Raw genomic sequence first — 24,356 nt, 5'->3', positions numbered from 1 at the left:
AACTAGTGAGTTTTCAGACCTCCATGTCTTCAGCATGGGATCATTATCAACCAGTTTTGTTGTCTTGCCATTTAAGTGGTTGAACTTCCCTTTGCCATCGATCACAAGCTTGATGGATTTTGCCCACTCCAGATGGTTTTTACCATTCAATTTGTGAATGTTTAATTGAACAAATGGATTTTCAAATCCATTAAGACTTATGGTAGATACTAATATGGTGTGCACAAGCTCTAATACCATGTATGCAGAATCGAGAAGAAAAGGGGATATTCTTCTTATTTTTCAGTTCTGAAATTACATGGGAATAAGTAGGATGAAACAAAAAAACCACAAATCTAGGACCTAACAACTCGAACAACCTAACAACTTTGACCTTATCTGAAATTCCAAATCTAATCATTTTTAATCAGTTTGGATTTATTGGAAAATAAAACAGAAACACTTTAACAAATAATCCTAATATTTCTACTGTGTTTAACAAGCAAACCACAACGGTAGGTAATCCATTATGTGGGACACATCTAAAGGAATTACTAGAGAAAGTTTATATTTATACTGTGAACTGAGTACTCCAATTGCTCCCAGTTGAGTCCAACAAGCTTCCCTTCAGCATCCTAACAAGCAAAAGTTTTCACAATGCATATACATTTTACACAAACAAATTAACAATTTTGAGCTCATTGATAAAAGAACTTAATATGATATTATAGTCAGGGCTTGTAAGTTTCTCACTGCTCCACACAATAATACTAACTTCTATTCAGGCTTCAAAACCTAATCATTTCACAGCATACGTAAACAAAAGAAGTTAATCTCCATACCAAAGAAAATTTCATGCCATTTTTTTTTCTGCCAATTGCTAAGCAAACAGCAAAATAATAAACTTGAAACAGCACTATTTTCTATACATAGCAAACCAATGGAGTGCTGTGAAGTGGAGAAGAAGTTCTTTGAAGTTAGGTTTGAAGGTATCCAGGGGGGTCCTTGGATTTCAGTTTTGGAGAGAACTCCAAGACGGGCATTCTTGGTGGTTTTTGAAGAGGAGGAAGTAGTATGGATTTTGGAATTGTTGAAGAAAACTGTGGAGTTGAAGGCAAATTTGGGTTTCATATGGAAGTTTAGGGGCAGATCGAGGACTCATCTGATGGAAATTTGTTTTAGTAGCAGAGGAAGATTCATTAGAATCTCTGAATTTGTCACAGGCAGAAAAGCTACCTTTTTTATTGTTCCTGAAGGTTTCAAAGGTAGAGGTTGGGAAGCCCTTATGAAGTCAATCTCGTCTGTGGTCGAACAGCATGGTTTCGTTGATTTTGGAGCAGTGAAAGTGAAGGCAGTTAATAAGTTTGTGTGGGAGGTCAAGGGATCGTTCTTATGCTAAAGTTGTTGATGAGAATGGCCCAAGGAGAGGGGCTCTCTCTCCAGTCGGGAAGTGGGCTATTGCTGTGATTTGTGAAGGTCGAGAAGCAGTTGAAGACTGGGGTGTTGCAAGTAAGGCTCTTGCAAGGTTGCTGGGGGTGAAGTGATCTCCATAACACCTTTTACAACCTCCAAAGGTATCTTTTTTGTGGATTCAGTGGAAAAAGCATAGTGGCTTCAGGTGAGAGGAAAAGTGTTTGGGCAGAGGGGTTTGTTTTGGAGCTTACGGAAATGGTCGCCGAGAGAAAACACTATGGTTCTTGGAAAGTTCAGAAGGGGGTGGTTAGAATTGCGAGGTCTCCCGTGTCAAAATATGTGTGAATGACCGAAATACCTTGGCCTTGAGTTTTGTATATTATATATAGACTTTACAAGGATGCTTTACATGGAAAGCAAATAAAAACAAATAAATTACAGCATGATTCTAGCTCTATACATGTAAACTATAATCTATCAAATAATATATGCTAACTGTACAGAATAATCAATGGAGAAATAAGGAAACATTGTGGGCTAAAATAAGGAAAGAAGGGTGGACTAAATTAAGAAGGTGTGGACAGCAAGTGTGGGCTAAAATATGGAAGGTGGAGGCTAAAAAAGGAGGTGTGGACGCAAGTGTGGGCTAAATATGGAAGTTGGAGGGCTAAAATAAGGAAGTGTGGCAGCAAAGCTTCCTTTGACAGCCCCCCTCAAATTGATGCAGGTTGATTCAACAACATCAATTTGCTACTTAGCAAGCAATGTCGATGACGAGGGAGAGCCTTGGTGAAGATATCAGCTATTTGTAAGTCGGTGGAAATATGTGGAAGAGTGATAACACGAGCTTCAAAGGCTTCACGGATAGAGTGACAGTCCACTTCAATATGCTTTGTGCGCTCATGATAGACAGGATTGGCCGTATCTGAATAGCGCTTGTATTATCGACATGTAGAGGTGTAGGATCGGTCTCAGAAAAATCTAACTCCGCAAGCAAACCTCGAAGCCAAATGATTTCAGAACAAGCAAGAGACATCGCCCGGTACTCAGATTCTGTAGATGACTTAGAGACTCTGTCTTGCTTCTTACTTTTCCAAGATATCAATGCATCACCTAAGAACACACACCAACCATGATGGAGCGACGGGTATCCGCACAACCAGCCCAATCAGCATCACTATAAGCAGCAAGGCGAGTAGAATTGCCTGCAGGAAGAACAAGCCACGAGTAGAAGTGCTTGAACATAGCGTATGATCCTACGAACGGCAGCCAAATGAAGATGACGAGAGTCTGAAGGAACTGGCTGACTTGCAGTACAGCAAAAGAAATGTCGGTCTAGTAATGGTGAGATAAACAAGGCTACCCACCAACTTCCTGTATAAACTGGGATCAGCAAGTAGTCGCCCTCCTCTTTGCGAAGCTTGACATTTAATTCCATGGGAGTATCAACAGAAGTAGCCCCTTGTAGACCAGCTGTAGCACCAAGTCACTCGCATACTTATGTTGATTGAGGGAAATACTAGAGGACTATGATGCACCTCAAGACCAAGAAAATATGTGAGAGACCCAAGATCTTCATATGAAAGGACTCGGAGAGATGAGTTTTGAGCTGACCAAGTAAAGCAGAATCGGAACCAGTGATCACAATATCATCAACATAAACCAAAAGAACAACAATACCCATGTCTGATTTCCGAAGAAACAAGGAAGTGTCATACTTGCTCTGCCTGAATGAAAATTGTAATAAAGTGGTGCGGAATTTATCAAACCAGGCTCTCGGAGCCTGTTTGAGACCATAAAAGAGAGCGACGAAGCTTACACACATGTGAAGTCGAAGAGGGAACAATCCCGGGGGTGGCTTCATATAAATACACTCTTTAAGATCCCCATGAAGAAAAGCATTTTTACATCCATCTGATGTAGTGGCCAATCACTGGAAGCAGCAAGAGCTAGAATCGTACGAACAGTAGTCATTTTAGCCACAGGAGCAAAGGTCTCTTCATAATTGACACCATATTCCTGATTATTCCCAAGTGCAACAAGCCAGCTTTGTAACGATCCAAACTTCCATCAGATCGGACCTTGACTGAGTAAACCCATTTGCAACCCAGAGGAACAATAGTGGAGGACAGGGCTCAATGTCCCAAGTGTGATTGGCCTCTAGAGCGGCAATTTCTTCCTGCATAGCTTGTCGCCAACAATCATGCTTAGCAGCATGTGAGTAGCATGTGGGAATATCAAATTTGGACAATGCAGCAGTAAGGGCTGAAATAGAATTGCCAGAACTGGAAGAGGGAAATCCATACCTATTCGAGGTACAGACACTCGAGAAGAGCGACGTACTGAAGGTGCTGCAACTGACTGCATCTGAGCGTGGTAGGATCAGATATCGGGTGAGCCACTGAAAGAGACTGTGGGCGGGAGCGTCTCGTATACACAATACCTGGTTGAAAGCGAGAACTGACTGGATGAGATCTGAGAACTGTTGCTCAAAGGAGGGAAGGACCACAGTAGAAGAGGATGACACAGTAGAAGAGGATATAGGAAAGAAATGTTGATTTTCAAAGAAAATAACATTCCTAGAAATACGTGTACGATGTAATGTAGGATCATAGCAAACAAATCCTTTTGACACATATTATATCCCAAGAAAGCACATCGAACAGATGAGCAGATAATTTATGTCGCTCATGAGGAGGTAAATGAACAAAGCATACACAACCAAAAATACGAAGGTGATCATAACTAGGTTGCTTAGCAAATAAGCGGAAATAGGGAGACTCCATATGTAGGACTTGAGAAGGTAAACGATTAATCAAGTGAGTAGCAGTTTTTAGAGCCTCTACCCAAAACATGGATGGAACAGAAGATTCTAACAAGAGAGTACGTACCACATCTAAAAGATGACGATTTTTGCGTTCGGCAACTCCATTTTGTTGAGGAGTAGAGGGACATGAACGTTGATGAATAATACCCTTAGAAGCCAAGAATGCTTGAAACTCAGTAGACAAATACTCACCACCGGAATCTGTGCGTAATGTCTTAATAGAAGTAGAAAATTGATTGTCAACATACGCTAAAAACTCAGTGAAAGTACGAAAGACCTCAGATTTAGAGCGAAGAAAGTAGACCCAAGTAAATCTGCTATGATCATCAATGAAAGTCACATAATATTTAAATTTCTCATGTGAACTAACCGGGGAAGGTCCCAAACATCATATGGATAAGATCAAAGCAATGAGATGTTCTACTGCATGCAAAGGGAAGGGAAGAGTTTACTTTTACCAAGTTTGCAAGAATCACACTCAAGAGATAAAGAATAACGATCCTTATTACCAGGTAAATCAGAGTTCAATACATGAGATAAGATTTGAGTATTGGGATGGCCTAAACGACGATGCACACCAACTAAGATCTGAAACATTATTACAAGCAAAAGACTTAATAGAAGAAAGTGGAGAAAAATCTGGAACAGGTAAAAATAGTGGAAACAAGCGCCCCACTTTAGGTCCCTTTGCGATCGCTTCCCCGTTACCTGTCTGCACAACACAACCATTACCAGAAAAATTAACAGCACAATTGTTATCAACTAATTGGCCAACAGAAATAAGATTCGTGGAAAGCTGAGGAGCAAGAAACACGTCAGTGAACTTAGAGGAGGCATCGCCGATAGCAGCTATGGGCAAAGAGCTGCCATTGGCAGTCTGAATGGAAGATTGACCAGCATAGGGCCGAACATGACACAAAGCGGTGGATTATTAGTCATGTGATTAGAGGCCCCGAGTCCACGCACCAGAGTTTAGTAGAATTGTTACCTTGAAACCCCTTGCTGATAATGCTGAAATTAATATCTGTTGCACCATTTCTGGGGTGCAGTAATCTGGTGCAGGAGGTGCAGGAATAGAGCACGCAGCTGAAGGAGAGTCGTCTGTTGCAGAAGTTGCTACAGGAGGATAATAACCGAAGTCTGAAATGCGTGGGCCTGACGATTCTGGGGGCGAATACGACATTCTTTGATAATGTGACCCTTCTCTTGCAATAAGAACAAAACTTCTTAGGGCAAGTGGCAGCAATATGCCCATATTCCTTGCAGCAAAAACACTGCAGTTTTTAGAATGCATAGGTGGTCCGGGCCTTGGGCAGCATAAGCTACAGTTGTCGTCCCGGAACTGCCATGAGATTGCTCCAAAATAGCTTGAGTACTAAGGCGTTGCTCTTCGCGAAGTAACTCACCAAAACAAATATCAGAGAGGGAACAGGAGATCTATTCAGTAAAGAGGAGCGGACAGATTCATATTCCGGACGTAGTTTCATAAGAAACTGATCACGCCGGGTAGTCGGTGAATAGTCTGAATAGTTGAAAGAGCAGCAATAGGAACACCGCTGTAACCAAATCAGCATATTCATGCCAAAGAGTCAGAAATGCTGAGTAGTAGTCCTGGATGGAAAGACTACCATGTTGAAACGTGGCAATCGCATGTTCTAATTGAAAGCGACGAGCATCGTTATCCTGATGATAAACTTTCTTCAAATAAGCCCACATAGATTGAGCAGAGCGATGGGCCGCAAGTGGGTGACAATATGAGGCTCCACTGAACCAAGAAGCCAAGACATGATGCGTGCATCAAGCACAGCCCATGAAGGAGAAGACCCAACATCCTGAGATTGTCAAAAGTTGATGGTTTTTCAACATCCGTGCCATCAATATGACCCCAAAGGTCTTTTCCCTTGAGAAAAAGTTCAAATTGAAATGCCCAGGTAGAATAATTTATGCCTGTAAACTTAACACACAGAGGTGCGGAATCCATAGAAAATAAATAGACTTGACCGAAAAAAAATAGAACCCGAGACAAAAGGATGGACCAAAAAAAAATCCCAGAAGAAAACTGAACAACCACAGAAATACTGAGAAAAATGGTTGTGGTTGGGTGCAGCACGGATCAACACAGACTTGACCGAAAGATACGAGAGGCACCTCCGAAACCGAAAAGACAGAAAAGAATTTGAGGGAAGAAAAATTAGCAACCTTGCTCTGATACCATGTCAAAATATTGTGTGAATGACCGAATACCTTGGCCTTGAGTTTTGTATATTATATATAGACTTTACAAGGATGCTTTACATGGAAAGCAAATAAAAAACAAATAAATTACAGCATGATTCTAGCTCTATACATGTAAACTATAATCTATCAAATAATATATGCTAACTGTACAGAATAATCAATGGAGAAATAAGGAAACATTGTGGGCTAAAATAAGGAAAGAAGGGTGGACTAAATTAAGGAAGGTGTGGACAGCAAGTGTGGGCTAAAATATGGAAGGTGTGGAGGGCTAAAATAAGGAAGGTGTGGAGGGCTAAAATAAGGAAGGTGTGGACAGCAAGTGTGGGCTAAAATATGGAAGGTGTGGAGGGCTAAAATAAGGAAGGTGTGAAGGGCTAAAATAAGGAAGGTGTGGACAGCAAAGCTGTCCTTTGACATCCCGTTCCATCTGTGGGATGAAACCCAGTTTTGGTTCACTTTGAAGAATTGGGGGAAGGTGACAGAGGTGGATTGGAATACTTTGAGGCTAGCAAATTTAGCAAAGGCTAGAGTGAAGGTAGAAATGAACCCTAATGTGGTGTTGCCAGCACTGTTGGAGGTGATAGATAATGCCTGGGTTTTTACTGTTGCAGTTTCAGTTGTTGGAGGGGGAAGAAGATGATGTACAAGGAAGGGTTGAGGTCAATGATGGTGTTCAATACTGTGAGAGTCAAATTCGGGTACAAACTTTTACTCCACGCTCCATGGTTGAAGGTCGTGTCTTAGAAGGGGCTTTTGATATGGCTCTTTCTACCTTACCCCCCACTATTGCTTTGTGGTCCCATGGTCTGAAGATGGCTTCTTCACGATTACCTTTTAACTTTTCATGTTATCCTTTTTCACCAGTGGTCGGTCCTTCAGGGGTTAATAAGTCTCAAATTGTTTCTATTGGTGTTGCGTCTAGTCCTAAAGGTGTGGTGTCCTCAGAAGTCAAGCCCAACCAAGAGTTAGAGGGCAGTTCTTTTCATAGCTTATCACAAAACAACCCTAGTGATTCTTTTTCTCCAGTGAGGTGTTTGCCAGTGGAGTCAAGTCTTCCTCAAATGGAAGATTTCGGAATTGAAGGCATCTCTCCTTCAAAGTTGGCTTCCATTAAGTCATTGTTGGGTTCAATGAGTGTTAAGATTGTGAAATATAATGAGAATGGAGTTCAATTAGCCAAAAACAATGGTTGCTTTGGGGTAAAGGTTTACTCCAGAAAGAAGAAAAGTTTTTCTTTCTCTGTCCTTAGGCGTTTTTAGGCCCGATGGTCTTTTGGGTGGTTTTTAGGTTTTTCTTGTTGTTATGAAAATCATAAGTTGGAATACTAGAGGTCTTGGATCCAGAAAGAAAAGAAGGGTAGTAAAGGATGTTCTTTGTCACAAAAACCCGACTATTATTCTGTTGCAGGAAACTAAAAGGGAGTCTTGTGATAGGAGGTTTGTATGCAACATGTGGAGGATCAGAAACAAAGAGTGGGCAGTCCTTCTAGCTAGTGGGGCATCAGGAGGAGTGGCAATTCATTGGGATGCTCTGAGGTTTAAACGTACAGAGGTTGTTTTAGGATCCTTCTCAGTAATGGTAAAGTTGGAGTCAGAGGATTATGGGTCTTTTTGGTTATCTTCGGTCTATGGTCCCAACTCGTCATGGTTTAGAAAAGATTTTTAGATGGAGCTTCAAGATCTTTCAGGCTTAACTTTCCCGAAATGGTGTGTTGGTGAGGACTTCAATGTCATTAGAAGAACTTCTTAAAAGCTAGGAGGGTCTAGGGTAACCCCAAGCATGAGGGATTGTGAGTTGATTGATCCGCCTTTGAGGAATACCTCATTCACTTGGTCAAATTTGCAAAAAAAAAAGACCTTGTTTGCAAAAGATTGGATAGAATCCTTTTTTCTATTGGTTAGGAGCTTGATTTCCTTCACTTTGTCCAAGAAGCACTCCCCAGATTGACTTTGGACCACTGTCCAATTAGGCTAGTTACCAATGCGTTTAAAGGGGGGCCAACACCTTTTAGATTTGAAAACATGTGACTGAGTCATTCAGAGTTCAAGCAGAATTTAGAGTGTTGGTTTGAAGGGTGGGAAGGTCACAAATTCATGAAAAAACTTCAGTTTGTCAAGTCAAAATTAAAAGAGTGGAATAAGGTGTCTTTTTGAAATTTAAAAGAAAAAAAAGAAAAATATTCTTCTGGACTTAGCGGAACTAGATGAGAAGGAACAAGAAGGGATTTTTTCTCCCGAATTGGCAGCTAGAAGGTCCTTAAGAAAAGGGGATCTAGAAGAGGTGTTTTGGAGGCAAAAGACAAGAATCAAATGGATAAAAGAAGGGGATTGTAATACTAAATTTTTTCATAGGGTGGCTAATGGTAGGAGGAATAGGAGTTCCTTTAAATCTTTGATGTTAGAAGACAGGGTAATCTTAGATAACATTGAAAGCATTTCAGAGGAGATTAAGCGTCATTTTGGGAAGTTATTTTCCAAACCTTCAGGTGGGTCTTGGAGATTGGAAGGCTTGGATTGGTCTCCTATTTCTATAGAGGGTATCGAGTGGCTAGATTGCCCTTTTTCAGAGGAAGAGATTCTCAATGTTGTGATGCATTTAAATAAGGAAAAAGCCCCTGGTCCAGATGGTTTCACAACTGGTTTTTATCAAGAGTGTTGGGAGACGGTTAAGAATGACTTATTGAGAGTGTTCTTAGAGTTTCACAATAATGGGATAATTAATCAAAGCACGAATGTCACTTTCATTGTTTCAATGCCAAAAAAGAGTCAAACAAGCAGGATCTCGAATTATAAACCCATCAGTTTGGTTACCAGTTTGTACAAAATCATAGCTAAGATTCTTCAGGGCGTTTGCGTAAAGTTCTCCAAGAAACCATCTATGTGACTCAAGGTGCTTTTGTTGAGAGGAGACAGATTTTGGATGCCGTTTTAATTGCTAATGAGGTGGTAGATGAGAAGAAGAGATCTAGAGAGGAAGGGGTAGTTTTCAAAATTGATTTCGAAAAGGCTTATGATTATGTTGATTGGGATTTTTTGGACCATGTACTTGAAAGAAAAGGGTTTAGTTTAAGATGGAGGTCTTGGATGAGGGGTTGTTTATCTTCGGAAACTTTCGCAATCTTAGTGAATGGTAATGCTAAGGGGTGGGTTAAGGCTTTCAGAGGTCTAAGATAAGGAGATCCCCTTTCCCCCTTTCTCTTCACCATTGTGGCAGACGTTTTAAGCAAGTTGGTTGTGAAAGCGGAGGAGAGAGGTCTTATTGAGGGTTTCAAGGTGGGTAGAAATAGGACCAGGGTGTCACATTTGCAATTCGCAGATGACAGCATTTTCTTTGCTAAAGCTTCCTTAGAAGAGCTGATATCGTTTTTTTTTTTTTTTTTTTTTTTTGATAGATAAAGAGAATTATAATAAACAGAAAGAGGAAACACCAAACTAGTGCCCTCCAGGTATACAGGGAGTATACAAAAGCAACCCATAGACTCGAAACCAAGGAAGGGGAAAGAAACAATAACCCTTACCCTTACTTAGAGCCTAGCCACTCAAAAAAGCTAACAAGAGAAAAAGGGCTCAAAACTATAAACACCCTAACCCAAGACCAAAGATTACATACAAAAGAATGTTTCAGCCTTTGGAGTGAAAGCACCTCATTCCCAAAAGCCAACAAATTTATTTCCTTCCAGACCAAAATATACATAAGGAGGCTATTTGCCACGCCTTTTTATGGGTTTTCCCCACAAATGCTCCATGCCATCCAAGGAGAGTTTCCTTAACTGAACCAGAGAGAACCCAAGCCACACCAAAGAGGGAGAAAAGAAGATTCCACAATGCCCGCGTTTTAACACAATGAAGTAAAAGGTGATTCACCGTTTCTGCTTCAGAAAGGCATAGAAAACACTTATTTGCCAAAGAGTACCCCCTCCTTTGGAGTTGCTCCAAAGTTAAGAATTTGCCCCAGGAAGCTTCCCAAGCGAAGAAAGCTACCTTAGGAGGCACATTCGCTCTCCAAATACTATCATAAGGGAACAAAGCTGAACCTTCGGGCTCCAGAATAGAATAGAGTGACTACACTGAGAAAACTCCACTTCTAGATGTTGTCCACACCACTTTATCCTCGTCCTACCTTTGCACCCTAAAGGCTTGGATTTTTAGCATAAATCGCTCCACCATCTCAATCTCCCAATCATTAAGCACCCTCGAGAAAAGAGGGGTCCAACCATCCCCTACACCATCTGGCTTCCACACATCCGATACCCAGGCATCTTTAGTGAGGGAAATGGAAAATAAAGAAAGGAAGGACTTGCAAAGAGGCTCATCTCCACACCACTTATCCTTCCAGAATCTCACTCTCCTACCACTGCCCACGCGGTAGGCTAAACTGCTATACATACCCAACCACTCCTTTCTAATAACTTTCCAAAGCCCTACACCATGCCTCCCGCTTATGGGCCAAGTACACCATCCCCCCTCCTCTACACCATACTTGTGACTGATCGCTTGCTTCCACAATCGCTTGCTTCCGCAAAGCCTCACTTTCAATGGCAAAGCGCCAATTCCACTTACCTAAGACAGCTTTATTCATCCAAGCTAAATTTCTCACACCCAAACCACCTTTCTTTCTTTCCAGACAAACCAAGTTCCACCTAACAAGATGTGACCTCTGTTCAAGACTTCCCCCCCCCCCCACCATAGGAAGTCCCTCTGAATCTTCTCTAACCTCAGCCTTACTTTTCTGGGCAAATAAAAGAGAGACATGAAGTAAACAGGCATGCTAGAGAGAGTGCTTCGAATTAGGGTGAGTCTTCCCCCTTTTGATATATACTGTCTCTTCCACACAGCCAGCCTTTTCCGAAACCTCTCTTCAACACTATCCCATACCACCTCTGATTTGAAGGGTGCCCCCAAAGGCAGACCCAAATAACAGGAAGGCAGACCACCCACTTTACAGCCCAACTCCAATGCCAAATCCTCTATATCATTCACCCTCCCCACCGGAATAAGCTCACTCTTCTCCAAGTTAACTCTCAACCATGAGCAAGCCTCAAACCACATGAGGAGACAACTTAGATGCGTCAACTGATCCTGAGACTCCTCACAAAACACCAAGGTGTCATCCGCAAAAAGCAAGTGAGATATCAAAATCCTCTCTCCACCCCTGCCTCTTACCCTCCACCATGATAAAAAGCCCCCATTAATGGCCCTTCTCAATAAGCAACTAAACACCTCTATAGCTATCACGAACAGATAAGGGGATAAGGAGTCTCTTTGTCTCAAACCCCTTGAACTTTGGAAAAACCCGAAGGGAGAACCATTTATAAGAACAGAGAATCTTACAGTAGAAATACACCACTCTATCCACTTAATCCATCTCTCCCTTAAGCCCATTTTTTTTAGCACTACCAACAAGAACTTCCAGCAGACATGATCATAGGCCTTCTCTATATCCAACTTGCACATCACACCCCCTTGATTGCTTTTCAACCTAGAATCCACAGCCTCATTTGCAATCAAAACTGCATCAAGTATTTGTCTACCCTCCACAAAGGCATTTTGGGGTTCCGAAATCACTTTTCCCATTACCTTCTTGATTCTATTTGCCAACACCTTGGCCAACAACTTGTAAAGGTTTCCCACAAGGCTAATCGGTCTGAAATCTTTCAAATCTTCTGCACCTCCCTTCTTAGAGACTAAAACCAAGAAGGTGGCATTTAGAGATTTTACAAATCTGGCCCTTTCATGAAATTCTCTAAAAAAGCCTATAATCTCAACCTTCACCACATCCCAACAAAAAAGCCAAAACGCCATGGTAAAACCATCCGGCCCCGGGGCTTTGTCTTTGCCTAGATCTGAAAGAGCTGCAAACACCTCTTTCTCCGAGAAAGGAATCTCCAACCCCTCAGCCTCACTACTATCTAACCCCATAAAGGATAGCCCGTCGATACTAGGGCGCCACCCCTCTTCTTCTGAGTACAGCTTTTGAAACGCCCCCACCACACTATTTTTTAAATTATTTTCCTTTGAGTGCCAACAACCATTAACTTTCAACTTGGACAGCCAGTTTCTTCTACTATGAACATTCATCATCCTATGAAAAAATCTGGTATTATTGTCCCCCTCCTTCAGCCACAACTCCCTAGTCTTCTATCTCCAAAAAATCTCTTCCCTCATCACCCAAGACTTGTAGGACTCCCTTGCTCCATTTCTTGCTTCACACTCTTCCAGATTTAAAGCTGCACATTTCTCCTTTTCATCCCAATACTCAACTTGCATAAGAGCTTCACCCTTTTTAGTCTCAATGAGCCCAAACTCTTCTCTATTCCAAATCTTCAAAATATTTTTAAGGGCCCTCAATTTAGCATCTAAAATGTGGCTGGATGTCCCTGTAAATTTTAAACTCCCCCACCACGTCTTCATCTTGTCTTTGAAACCCTCCTCCTCCAACCACATATTCTCAAATCTAAAAGGGGAAGGTCTCCTCTTCAACTCTCCTTCTAGGAGGACCGGGAAGTGATCCGAGATAGGTCTGGGGAGAATTCCCTGCATAGCCCCATTGAAAAGACTATCCCAGTCGTCCGTCACTAAGAACTGGTCAAGCCTAGACTGGGTCTGGTTATTCAAGCCACCTCTCCAAGTAAACAGGCCCCGTCAAAGGAAAATCCCTCAACTCCAAATCCTCTATCACTTTTGAGAATCTCCTTATTGAAGCAGTAAGCACACCTCCCCTAATGCGCTCCTCTGGAAACCTTACCAAATTGAAATCCCCTCCCATACACCAAGGGTCACTCCATAACCCTTTAACTGACCCAAGTGAACACCCACACTAAACCATCCACACAATTTTTAAACCGGCACGAAATTGAGAAAACCCCTTCTTCCAAGCCAACCAGCTCCACCAGTCTGTTGTCCCAGAACACCAGAATACCACCAGCTGCACCCCTAGAATTGACTGCTCTCCATTCTAGATTTCTTCCCACCCCTAGACTACGAACAAGTCCCGTAGTCATTTCTTTAATTTTAGTTTCCTGTAAACAAACCACATCCACTCTCTGGGATTTGATGACTTACTTGATAATCTTCCTTTTATCCCTATCATTAGCCCCTCTAACATTCCATGATAGAATTCTTATCTTCATTTACACCCTGATCCAGAAGCCACTCCGAAAATACCCATGCTAGAACCCATTTTTGCCTTTTTGTAGCTAACAGCCCACTCCAGCTTCTTGAGTTCCCTATTGGATTTTGAAGATTTTAAACTCGTCTTCCTAGTCACCTCCTTCCTTACCCTTTTGCTCAATTCTCCCCTTCATTCTCCTTAAGAAGTACAAAATTTCCTCTTCGAAGCCTTCCGTTAGCATACCCAAGCAGCAACTAAACATCGCAAGACTGCTTGAACTCCACCCTTCATCACACCCCCCTTCTTCCATGTGACAGACACTCCTTTTCTCAAAAGGACTCGTAAAGTCCAACCCCACTGGGACAAGTGCTAATCCATTCACTCTCTCAGCATCAACCGAGCCCCAAGAAGGCTCACTCCAGCCTTCGAAAGCCGACGTAGCTCTATTCCGCACCACACTCGGCTGAAACCGACCTAACTCCCCTTCCGCTCCATAAGAAAACCCCTTTGACACCCCTACAGCTTCGACTTGGCCCCAATGAGAAGAAAAAGAAGAGGATTCCCAAAGCCCCAAAGAAGAAGAAGAATTGGGAACAACGGAATACCTAGAAGCCTCCTCCATCAGAGCCTCGTTGGTGACCCTCCGACGACGCAGCAGTAACTCCGCGGCGACTGCTACTTCAACAGCCAAGAGCTCCAAATCCATCCCCCCAACACCCCCCGTGGGAACAGACGAAGCCCTAGCCGAGGAGGGACGCTCCAACAAGCCCGTGCCAGCCTTATTAAAAGTGGGCCTAGGAGACCTACCCAAGCCCACCTCTTCAAAGTTGACGGATAATGGGCCTTTGGCCCAAACCACTTCGCCACTTAAGCCCAAACAGCCATTACCTTTGAAAGCCTTCCCATTTTCTTTTCTGGGCCCAGACCCACCGCTAGAAGAGTCCAAATCAGCTGCACTAGGCAGCCTACCCTCTGCAACCACTGCAACTGCTGCCTCCCTTTGCCTTTTGCCACACACAACCTGCTCCCCTGTCCCCCGAGACTGCATATCAATTTGAAAATTTTGAACATCTCGCACGCTAACACTGGCACGTGTTTCACCCCCACCCTCGTCCCTGACCTCCCGCCTCTCATCTTTAAACCAGGCGGACCTTGCCACTACCTCCGAGAACCATGGGGAGTTTCCCACCATAGACTCACTGTCCAACAAAAATTCCCGATTGCCATCTACAAAGTTCTTGGTCTAAACTTCCCAAAGGCTCTCACCAAGATACGAGCCCACTACAACTCAGAGAAGAAAGTGGTTTCCTCATCAACAGCTATGAAACCGCCACATCTCTCTCCAATACTCTTGAACACCTCTCTACTCCAAAGGTGAAGTGGAAGTCCGACGACTTTCACCCAAACTTCCTTGGCATGGCTCCCATTTCTAAAACACCCCACTTCAGGTCCCTATTTCTGCAAGAGAAACTCTCTTCTTAAGACATCTACTACCCCTTAAGAGCACCAAATCTGCTTCAACTCTATCTTCAAATTCAAACAACACAAGGGCTCCACCCAAACTGGAGATTTTTAAACCTCCCTTGAGAGACCACCTTTCATACGCCCACTCCTTCAAGAAGGACAAAGAAGGAACGGCCTCGAAACTATCACCAAAGCATCCTACCAGGCAACGACTAAGCTGCTCTTCCCTACTGAGCAGGTCATGGTCCCCAACATGCACCCACAAAGCATCCCCTAATTCCCCTGTCTTCATTCTCACAACTTCTACATGCACTCCTTTCCCTTTCCCTTTTCCTTTGACTCTATAACCATCCTTTTCAGAGTTGGAAGTACCCAGATCACCTTTGCTCAAAGCTGGAGTAGAAACTCCAAGGGCCCTTAACTTCTAAGCCAGCAAAAACCACCCTCCTACTAAGCCTTTACCTTCTGGAAACACTAAACAAAACCTCTTTGCTTCCAAATCCCTCACCGAGCAAAGCAGATACCTACCGGCTTCATTTGAACGACACTCCAGCCTATATTTTCTTCCTCCTTCTTCCCAAACTTTAAGACGCCCCGAGCTTGACTCTCCTCTACACCAGTCTTCCACCCTTTCCAACAGAAAACTGAAGCTCTTTTCTCCAAATTTTATCCAAGAGGAGAAGCCTTTTCTCCTTTCCATAATAATCTCTCTCGGTTTGCCTCGAATTTCTTTAATGGAGATTTTGAACGTCTTTGATTCCACTGCAAACCAACTCTTACCACCCTTCGAAACTCCTCTCCCCTCCGAGAAAGCAGCCATCCTCACAATTTTGCTTGTCTATCACAAACTAACTGAAGAAGATAAAGTTTCATAAAGCTTCCAGTTCTAAAGCTGATATCATTGAAACTAATTCTGTTCATTTTTGGGCGTTTGTCAGGGCTAAGGATAAACCTAAATAAGAGCATTCTATTTGGAATCAACATTACCCTTGACCAAACAGCCAGGTTGGTTTTTTTGCTTGATTGCGCAGTTTCTGAGTGGCCTTTATCGTATTTGGGTCTCCCTTTAAGTGGATATCCAAATTCAAGTTCCTTTTGGGACCTCATGATAGATAGAGTCTCTAGGAGGTTAGATGGGTGGAAAAAAGTTTTTTTATCCTTTGGTGGTAGAATGACCCTCATTCAATCTTCTTTGTCGCATATCTCGAGTTACTTTCTTTCTCTTTTCAAGATTTCGGTTTCTATAGCTTTGAGGATTGAGAAACTTCAAAGAGAATTCTTTGGTTAGGATGTGGGGAAGGTAAAAAAGATCATCTAGTGAGTTGGGACTTAGTCTGTAATCCAAAGGAAGTTGGTGGTTTAGGGTTGGGGAAAATTTCTTTGAGGAATCAAGCTTTATTAAGGAAGTGGCTTAGGAGGTACCCTAAGGAAAGTACTACCCTCTGGAAAATGTCATTTTGAGTATCTATGGGACACATCCTAATGGATGGAACCCCAACTATAGAGTCAAGTGGTCACATCGTTGCCCCTGGAAGGCCATTGCACAATTGCTTCAAGTTTTCTCTACAAACACTTGTTTTGTGGCAGGTGATGGGTTCAAAATCCGTTTTTGGGAAGATTTGTGGTGGGGGGATCAACCTTTTTGTGTACAATTTCCAAGTCTTTCAAAGTCACCGCTACTAATAACTATCTTATTTCAGCTATCCTTGATAATAACACTTTGTTATCTCGGGATTTTACCTTTCATCATAATCTAATAGATACAGAGATTGAGGATCTTGAAAGATTAACGTCCTTATTGTCCAATGTCCATCTGTCTCCTTATATTTCAAATACGAGATCTTAGGTACCATCCTCATCAGAAGTTTTCTCAGTTAAGTCGTTTTTTTCAATCTTATCCTATTCTCCAAATTCAGTCCCCTTCTACCCAGCTAATTTTCTATGGAATTCAAAAGTTCCTTCTAAGGTCAAGGCCTTTGCATGGTTAGTGGCACTTAAGAAGGTAAATACTAACAACTTGCTATGGTTGAGAAGACCTTTCAAAGCCCTTAGTCCTAATTGGTGCATCCTATGTAGGAGTAGTAATGAGACAATTGATCGCCTTTTCTTGTATTGTCCGATTGCTTTGGGATTGTGGCAAAGGATTTTTTCACAGGCTGGGAAGGAGTGGGTTTTGCCAGGCACTATTTGTGATATGATGATGATTTCCTTCAAGTGTTTTGGGAATTCATTCAGAGGAAGGGCTCTTTAGAGGATAGCTTATCTCTCTTTATTGTGGATTGTGTGGAAAGAGAGGAATGCCAGGATTTTTGAGAACACTTGGAGGACGTCGGATTCATTGTGGGATTCGCTTCATTTTTTTGTTTCCTTTTGGGCTTACTGTACAGACATTTTTAAACCCTACCCTTTAAGTGCAATTCAGCTTAGTTGGCTATCAATTTGTACATGTTAGGGTTGGGTTATAGGGCCTGCTGTTGGTTTACTTGTATAGGCCTTTTTGTTCTTTTTGTATAACCTTCTTTGTTTTGCGGAGGTTTGCTTAGTTACTTTTGATCAGGTTTGTTTATATGAGGAGGACCTCTCATCCTTCTTTTGTTTTTCTATTAATACATTTGTTTGTTTCTGATCAAAAAAAAAAAAAAAAAAAAAAAAAATACAGCACTATTTTCTGCAGTAGTTCCACTTAGAGCTGTGGTGTTTTTGGATACAATGTACTCTCAAAATTTTTACTAGAACCAATTCCACTAAAATCCAAACAGAAAAACAGAAGTGGGTTGCCAACCTCAGTTGTAAGCTATAGCTTCAACAATCAGCAATACTAAGCCATTATAGATGCAACCAGAACTCCCAAGTTGTGTGAATAAAACCTTTCCTGTGCAAGAAATGGAGCACTCTTTTCTCTGATTCATAGTCTAAAAGCTGTATTTTATATTTTTCTGGCTGTTTCAGTTCATCTACACTAAGATATAGCGGACTTGCTTAGATTAGACTCCTATTTCATTTTCAGATGATTTTATTTTATTTTGATTAGAAAAATATTCATAAAAGACAAAGGTGGGGGAGGAAGCTGAAGACGACATTTGGAAATTCAGGATGCCGTCCCATTTCTTGCCTTTAAAATACCAAGGCCCATCAGTATCAACTAGCCCAAAATAGGCATGTTGATCAATATTTCCAGCCAACACATGAATGTAGGGGATCTCAAATTCAACCATTTTAGTACAACTAACAAAATTACTGATAAGAAGCAAAGATGAAATTGAATTTCTTGATGATTTGTTCAATTATGAGGAAAACCATTAATCAAAATGTTATTGCAAAGAAATTACTTACAACTTTTCAAAGCTGCTGACGGATGAAAGCCATTGATCTCAACATGGAACCTAGGGTATCTCTAGAAACTTGAAATTTCACCTCAGTTTCTCCAGAAGTTGTCTTAGTATCTTGGAGCTGAGAAGAATAAGCAATAAAAAACTTAACATGTCAGTAATATAAATGGTGCAAATATTAAGCTTGTTCAAAAATAAGCATTCAGTATAAAGTTAACATTTAGGGCTCAAACTCCGAATGCTTATGCATGAAAGTGTACAGGATTCCTGACTTCAACAAGCAAGACAAACATTTAACGAAATAATAATAATAATAAAAATAATAATATTTCTTTTTTAGTTAAACTGACTCTAGTATTTTTATATTGGACTGGTAGTGAAAGCAGAAAACAATGTTTTCTATCGAAATGAACATTTTCTTGGTTTCTATATTAAGCTCTTTTAACAAAGCCAAACATGTACAAAAACTCTCATTAAGCTTAAAAAAGAGCTTTTGGCTTTTCAAAAGCCAATTCAAACAATTACATAAATTAAAAAATAAAGCTAAGAAGCATCTCAGATTGAACATGTGACTAACATAAAACAAAGAGTTAAAAGGGAAAAATAACTTGTTTTTCTGGTACAAAAAGTAGATTACTTGTTTTAAAACAAAAGGTAAAATGAGATCAAAGAGGTCCAAAATTTGGGTGTGCATACCTTAAGATTGATAACAGCAACCCTATTAGCTGGAGTTGATAGTTGCTGACTGATGTAGGCCATGGATCTCAACATAGGCTCCAGTGTGACCCTTGTTAACCTAAACTGCACCTCTGTCTCCCCCAAAGGACTTTTTCCATAATCTTGCAGCTAAGGATAGAAAAAGAAAAGCCAAAGACAAAAAGAATAACCCACTGAACTTGAAAATGCAAAAATATCAACAGCAAACTGTTGTGCTCACCCTATGTTTGCTGAAAACAGAGAATGATTTCTGAATAATACTTGTGTAGTCATTAGATATATTTCCAACCTATTTAAAATGTTTATAATGGGAAAAAGAAAATTATTATATTCTAAGCCTACAATCATTCCACTAAATCAGCCACTAAAATAAATCAGCTACTAATTACAGGAAATAAATATTAAGTCAATTGCATAGAAAAAAATCCAAATTAAATCCCAAGCCTATATAGACTGTATAATCCGACCGTTACTGCACGGATTCTCTAACACACCCCCTTAAGTTAGTGTGTAAATATTCTTTATTCCCAACCTGTTTGTGATACATTGAAATGGTTGAGCTGCAAGTGTCTTTAGCAAGTATGTTCACCAACTGTCCTGACGGATGCACATCAACCCGCTATCCAGTTTAGTCATGGCTCGAAATTTTGCTTCAACACTCAACCAAGTAACCACATACCATTTCTTACTTCTCTTAGTTACCAAATTCCCTGAAAAGGACTACAGTAGCTAGATGGATGATAGCTTCCTATCAGTGATTGACCCTGCTCAATCAACATCTATATAAACTACAACTGTCACCTTCCTAGTTTTCTAAAACAAATACCACTATCATGAGTTATTCAAGTATCCAAGCATTTGAGTAACCACCTCCATGCGTACCTCTCCTTGGGAGTGTGCATAAATTGGTTCACCAAACTTACAACATATGCTATATAAGGTACCTATCGAGCATTGATACCTCTCTCTCTCTTAACAGGAGAATTTTCTGATCCTTCATCAAGTTGTGATCAGCCTTAATGGATGTATCAGACTACACCCCAAAAGTCTGGTTTCTCTTAAGGAGATCTAAGATATACTTTGGTACGAAATTACAATTCCCTCCTTTGGCTGAGTGATTTTAATCCCTAAAAATATTTAAGTCTTCCTAGGTTTTTAATTTCAAATTCTTTTTTCTACTTCTCTTTTAATGTTCTCATTTCTTCTAACTTCTATCACAACAAAATCATCAACTTACACAATGAGAGTGACTATTTTTCGATTCCCAAAGTGTTTAACTAAGTATGATCCCATTGGCTTTAGATGTAATTCATATTCTTCATTGCCTTAGTAAATCTTCCAAGCCAAGCTCTGGGGAACTGTTTAAGTCCATATAGAGCCTTCTTCAATTGACAAACCTTATTCTCCTAGAAATTTTCTTTCAAACCAAGTGGCATCTCTATATAAACCTCCTCTCCTAAATTTCCATGAAGAAATGCATTCTTGATATTAAACTTCTGTAAGGGCCAATCTATTTTAATAGCAAGGGATAACAATATATGAATAACATTCATCTTTTGCCATCAAAACAAAGGTTTCTTGGTAATCTATCCCTTAAATTTCAATATATCTCTTAGCTACCAATCTTGCCTTGTACCTCTCAAATGTCCCATTTGACCTATATTTTGCTCTAAACACCCTCTTACACTTGTAACAATAGATATTGTCCGCTTTGCACTCAAAGGGGTCTTCATGGCTTTAAAACGTGTCTACATTGTTAAGAGGAGCCCATACCTATATAGCATCATTTCTCCTTTATCCGATATGGGACATCACAAACACCCTTCATGAGGCCAAACAAACCCCCACACTAAGGTCAGGGATTAGCTTTGATACCATGTTGTAATGACCCACACCCAACCATGTAAATATTGTCCACTCTGAACCTAAAAGGATCCTCACAGCTTTATAACATGTCTACATGGTTAAGAAGACCTCATACATATGTAGCGTCAGAAACTTTCTCCCCTATCTGATGCAGCTTGTTTGTCCTCAATAGGAAGATCTACAATCTCGTAGGGATTATTATTTTGATTTTTTTCAAGGCACTCATCTCATGTTGCATTGCTTTCCTCTAATTCTTATCCCCTCATGGCCCTAATGCCTCTTGAATAGTTTTGGATATGCTAATAGAATTAAGTTTGATAAAAAAAATGCTTTGTGAAACAAAAATGTTATCAAATTAAACGAAGTTGATTAAAGGGTATTAAGTATAATGTCTCTTAGACTAGACTAGACTCAAGTTGAGTTCCAATAACTTCTTCCGAGTTAATAATTGGAGTAGCACTTGAAGGTTCGAGAAAATACTGTATTCTCATAGAGTAAACATTGAGCAATGTAGCATATCTTTCCCCCTCTACATTAGATGACAGAATTAGGAATAACAAATCAAGGAACACTGGATTTAGAGTCGATAAGCTTGAGCAAGTCTTGAGGGTGAGTAGGGGAATGACTTATGGAGTTTGCAAGAACAGGTATTGGTTTAGAGTAGGGCTTGGGAGAACTTCTAGTGTATGAATATCCAATTTTTCAAACATACTAGGAAGCATTTTCTTTAATGATGTAAATGGTGGATGACCAAGATGAAGATGAAGCAACCAAACTTTGGCTTTATTGGATGTGGAACACTCAAATAAATAAGAGAGAAGATTTGAGCCTACCGTATCATTTTCAACTTCAAGGAAGTACAATCCATCCTTCTCTCTAGCACGCCCAATCATTTTTCCCATACAAAGTTCTTGAATAACACACTTAAAAAGTGAGAAATTCAAAGAGCAATTGATATTTTTGGTCATTTAGGAATGTCAACAAGTTAACAAAAAACTTTAAAACAAATAAAACATTTTCAAGGATGATATTTTTAGTCAAAGAGATATTTCTTTGACCAACTATGGTGACAAAATTTCTATCTACTATTTTAATTTTTTGATTTCCTAGGCATGAATGATAGTTGAAGCAACTCGAAGAATTGGTCATATGGTTTGATGCTCCTGATTTGATGATCCAAGGGCTTGAAAACTGTTCTTTTATGACATGTAGGGCACTTCTCTAAGCAAAACATGTTGTCTTCCCTTACTTCTCAAGTCATGATTGGAATTGCTTTAATTTTTCAATATATTCTCTACTCAATTCTCTCTCTTGGCTGACATTATTCTCTGGGATTTTTTTTCATCTATGTTGGCAATATTATCTTGAGATTTATACCCTTGGTTTCCTCCCTAGCTCCCATTTCCTTTTCCAAAGACATTTGGAGAATTTCCATGGAGTTGCCAACATGACTCTCTAGTATGTATTGGCTTCTAGCAGTAAATATACCCCTAAGAATGCTTGTTACTTGACCTTCTACCCTCACTCCTTCTTGGGATTATGGCTGAGACAGCAGTAGTACTGGTGGTCTGGCTAACAATAGCGACAACAGTGTTTTGTGGTTTGGTAGTGACTAATGTTGAGTCATCCATAGTGTTTTGATCTGAAATTATGCCTTTGTCCTTCCAGTCTAACAATTACAAAAGCTTCCCTTAAAGAAAGAAGAGTATCTTTACCAAGAATTTGGAGTCTAATCTTATCAAAATCATTATGTAAACCAGCTAAAAAATAAAAAATTCTCCTTTTCAATAAGGATACATCATTAGATCTTTGTGATACTCTATTTTTAAATTCTGATCCCGATCTAATTCAAGTTGCAACCCTCATATAACATTATAGTATTCAAGCATTGAGAGATTACCTTGTTTGGTATATTATAAATTCTAGTTTTTAATTTATAATCTGAGTAGCATCTCTAACCTTTAAATAAGTGTGATGGATGTCCTCCCAAATCTCTCTTGTTGTAGCACAAGACATACAAGTTTTGTTGATCTCTGACTGCACTGGATTTCATAAATAAGACACTATATGAGAATCCTCCTCATCCCAACCGCTAAATTTCAGGTCATCCTTAATGATCTCTAGCTCGAGTAAATGACTCAATTTTCTTTTTCCCTTCAGGTACATTCTTACTAACTGTGACCACACTAGGTAATTACCTCTATTCAGTTTAAATCTTGTTGAAATACTTTGGAATTCTCCTAGGATTGGGATTGAGTTTTAAATGTTTATGGATGTTTAGGTAGAGCGGAAGAGACATCAGATTTTCTATCATCTTAGGCTTATTGGAGGTAGGATGTGATTATTGTAACAGGGAAGGCGAATTTTGGGTCTTTTTTTTTGGGGGGGGGGGGGGGGGGACAGGGATTTGCAATCAAATACACACCAGGAAGAAAACACACACCAAAAAAATTAAGTATTGAAAAATGGTTTTCAAACCAACACCTTGAACCAATGTCATCAATGAAGGCCGAAGGGGGACATGAGAAGTTCCAGCAATTAAGGCCAGAAAAAAATTGGGACTAATGCAAGCAAATGGAGTCGGTTGACGGAAGAAAAAAAAAAGGCTACCAAGCACAAGGCTCTGATACCATGAAAAAAAAAATGATTTCTTAATAATACTTGTGTATTCACTAGGCATATTTATAGCCTATTTACAATGTTCATAATGTTTATAATGGGAAAAAGAAAAGGAAATTATTCTATTCAATGCATGCAATTAGTCCACTAATTATAGGAAATAAATAATCAGTAACTATACCAAAAAAATAAATAAATCCAAATTAAGTCGCACATTATAAAAGTTGTATAATCTGAAAATTATTGCACCAATTTTCAAACATGTGCCATAACTCCTTTTTTTTTTTTATCAGAAACAAAAGATATATTAATTATGAAAGGAATACAAGAAAAGGATGAAGGGTCCTCCTCACAAAATACAGGATTCTTATCAAAGTAAGACTAAACACCTCCACCATACAAAGAGAACTGTACACAAAGGTATAAGCCACTTAAAGATAAACAAATGTAACATCTTCTCAAAACTGGACTCTACTACTCTCATTGTAATTGATTTACAAGCCGAAAGCCAACTAAGTTCAATAACATCAAGTAGAATGCCTCTAAAGGCAATGGTACAAGAGGCCCACAAGGAGGAATAAAACTGAAGTAGATCTCACAACATCTCTTCCATTCTTCACTTTTCTTCAAAGATCCTAGCATTTATCTTTCGGTACACAATCCAAAGCATAGTGAGGCAAGCGATTAGCCAAAGGGTCTTGCCTCTAATGGAACTCCACAAACTTTTAAATGAGAAGGCCATCATGTCACATATACTCTTGGGCGGAACCTAATCCATCTAGGCTAGACTAAAA

The 24,356-nt window shown here is 40.2% G+C and overlaps 1 protein-coding gene across 4 annotated transcripts in view; it reads right to left on the bottom strand.

The window, feature by feature from the left end:
* The window catches only part of LOC117927838 (protein FAR1-RELATED SEQUENCE 3-like), a 45,044-nt gene that overhangs the window by 11,260 nt on the left and 9,428 nt on the right, over positions 1-24,356 (bottom strand). For all 4 annotated transcript variants that reach the window (XR_004653411.1, XR_004653410.1, XM_034847532.1 and 1 more), the window contains exons 4-5: positions 19,057-19,206; positions 18,365-18,481 (exon numbers count right to left, since the gene is read on the bottom strand). Coding sequence is in view for 2 of the 4 variants with exons in the window: in XM_034847532.1 (XP_034703423.1) it covers positions 18,371-18,481; positions 19,057-19,206 (261 nt within the window). In the remaining 2 variants the exon portion in view is untranslated. The remainder of the gene's footprint in view (positions 1-18,364; positions 18,482-19,056; positions 19,207-24,356) is intronic.

The sequence above is a fragment of the Vitis riparia genome, chromosome 13, assembly GCF_004353265.1.
Source record: "Vitis riparia cultivar Riparia Gloire de Montpellier isolate 1030 chromosome 13, EGFV_Vit.rip_1.0, whole genome shotgun sequence".
Taxonomy (NCBI): Eukaryota; Viridiplantae; Streptophyta; class Magnoliopsida; order Vitales; family Vitaceae; genus Vitis; species Vitis riparia.
The sequence above is the reverse complement of the archived record's forward strand: the minus strand, read 5'-3'. Positions and strand labels throughout refer to the sequence as shown.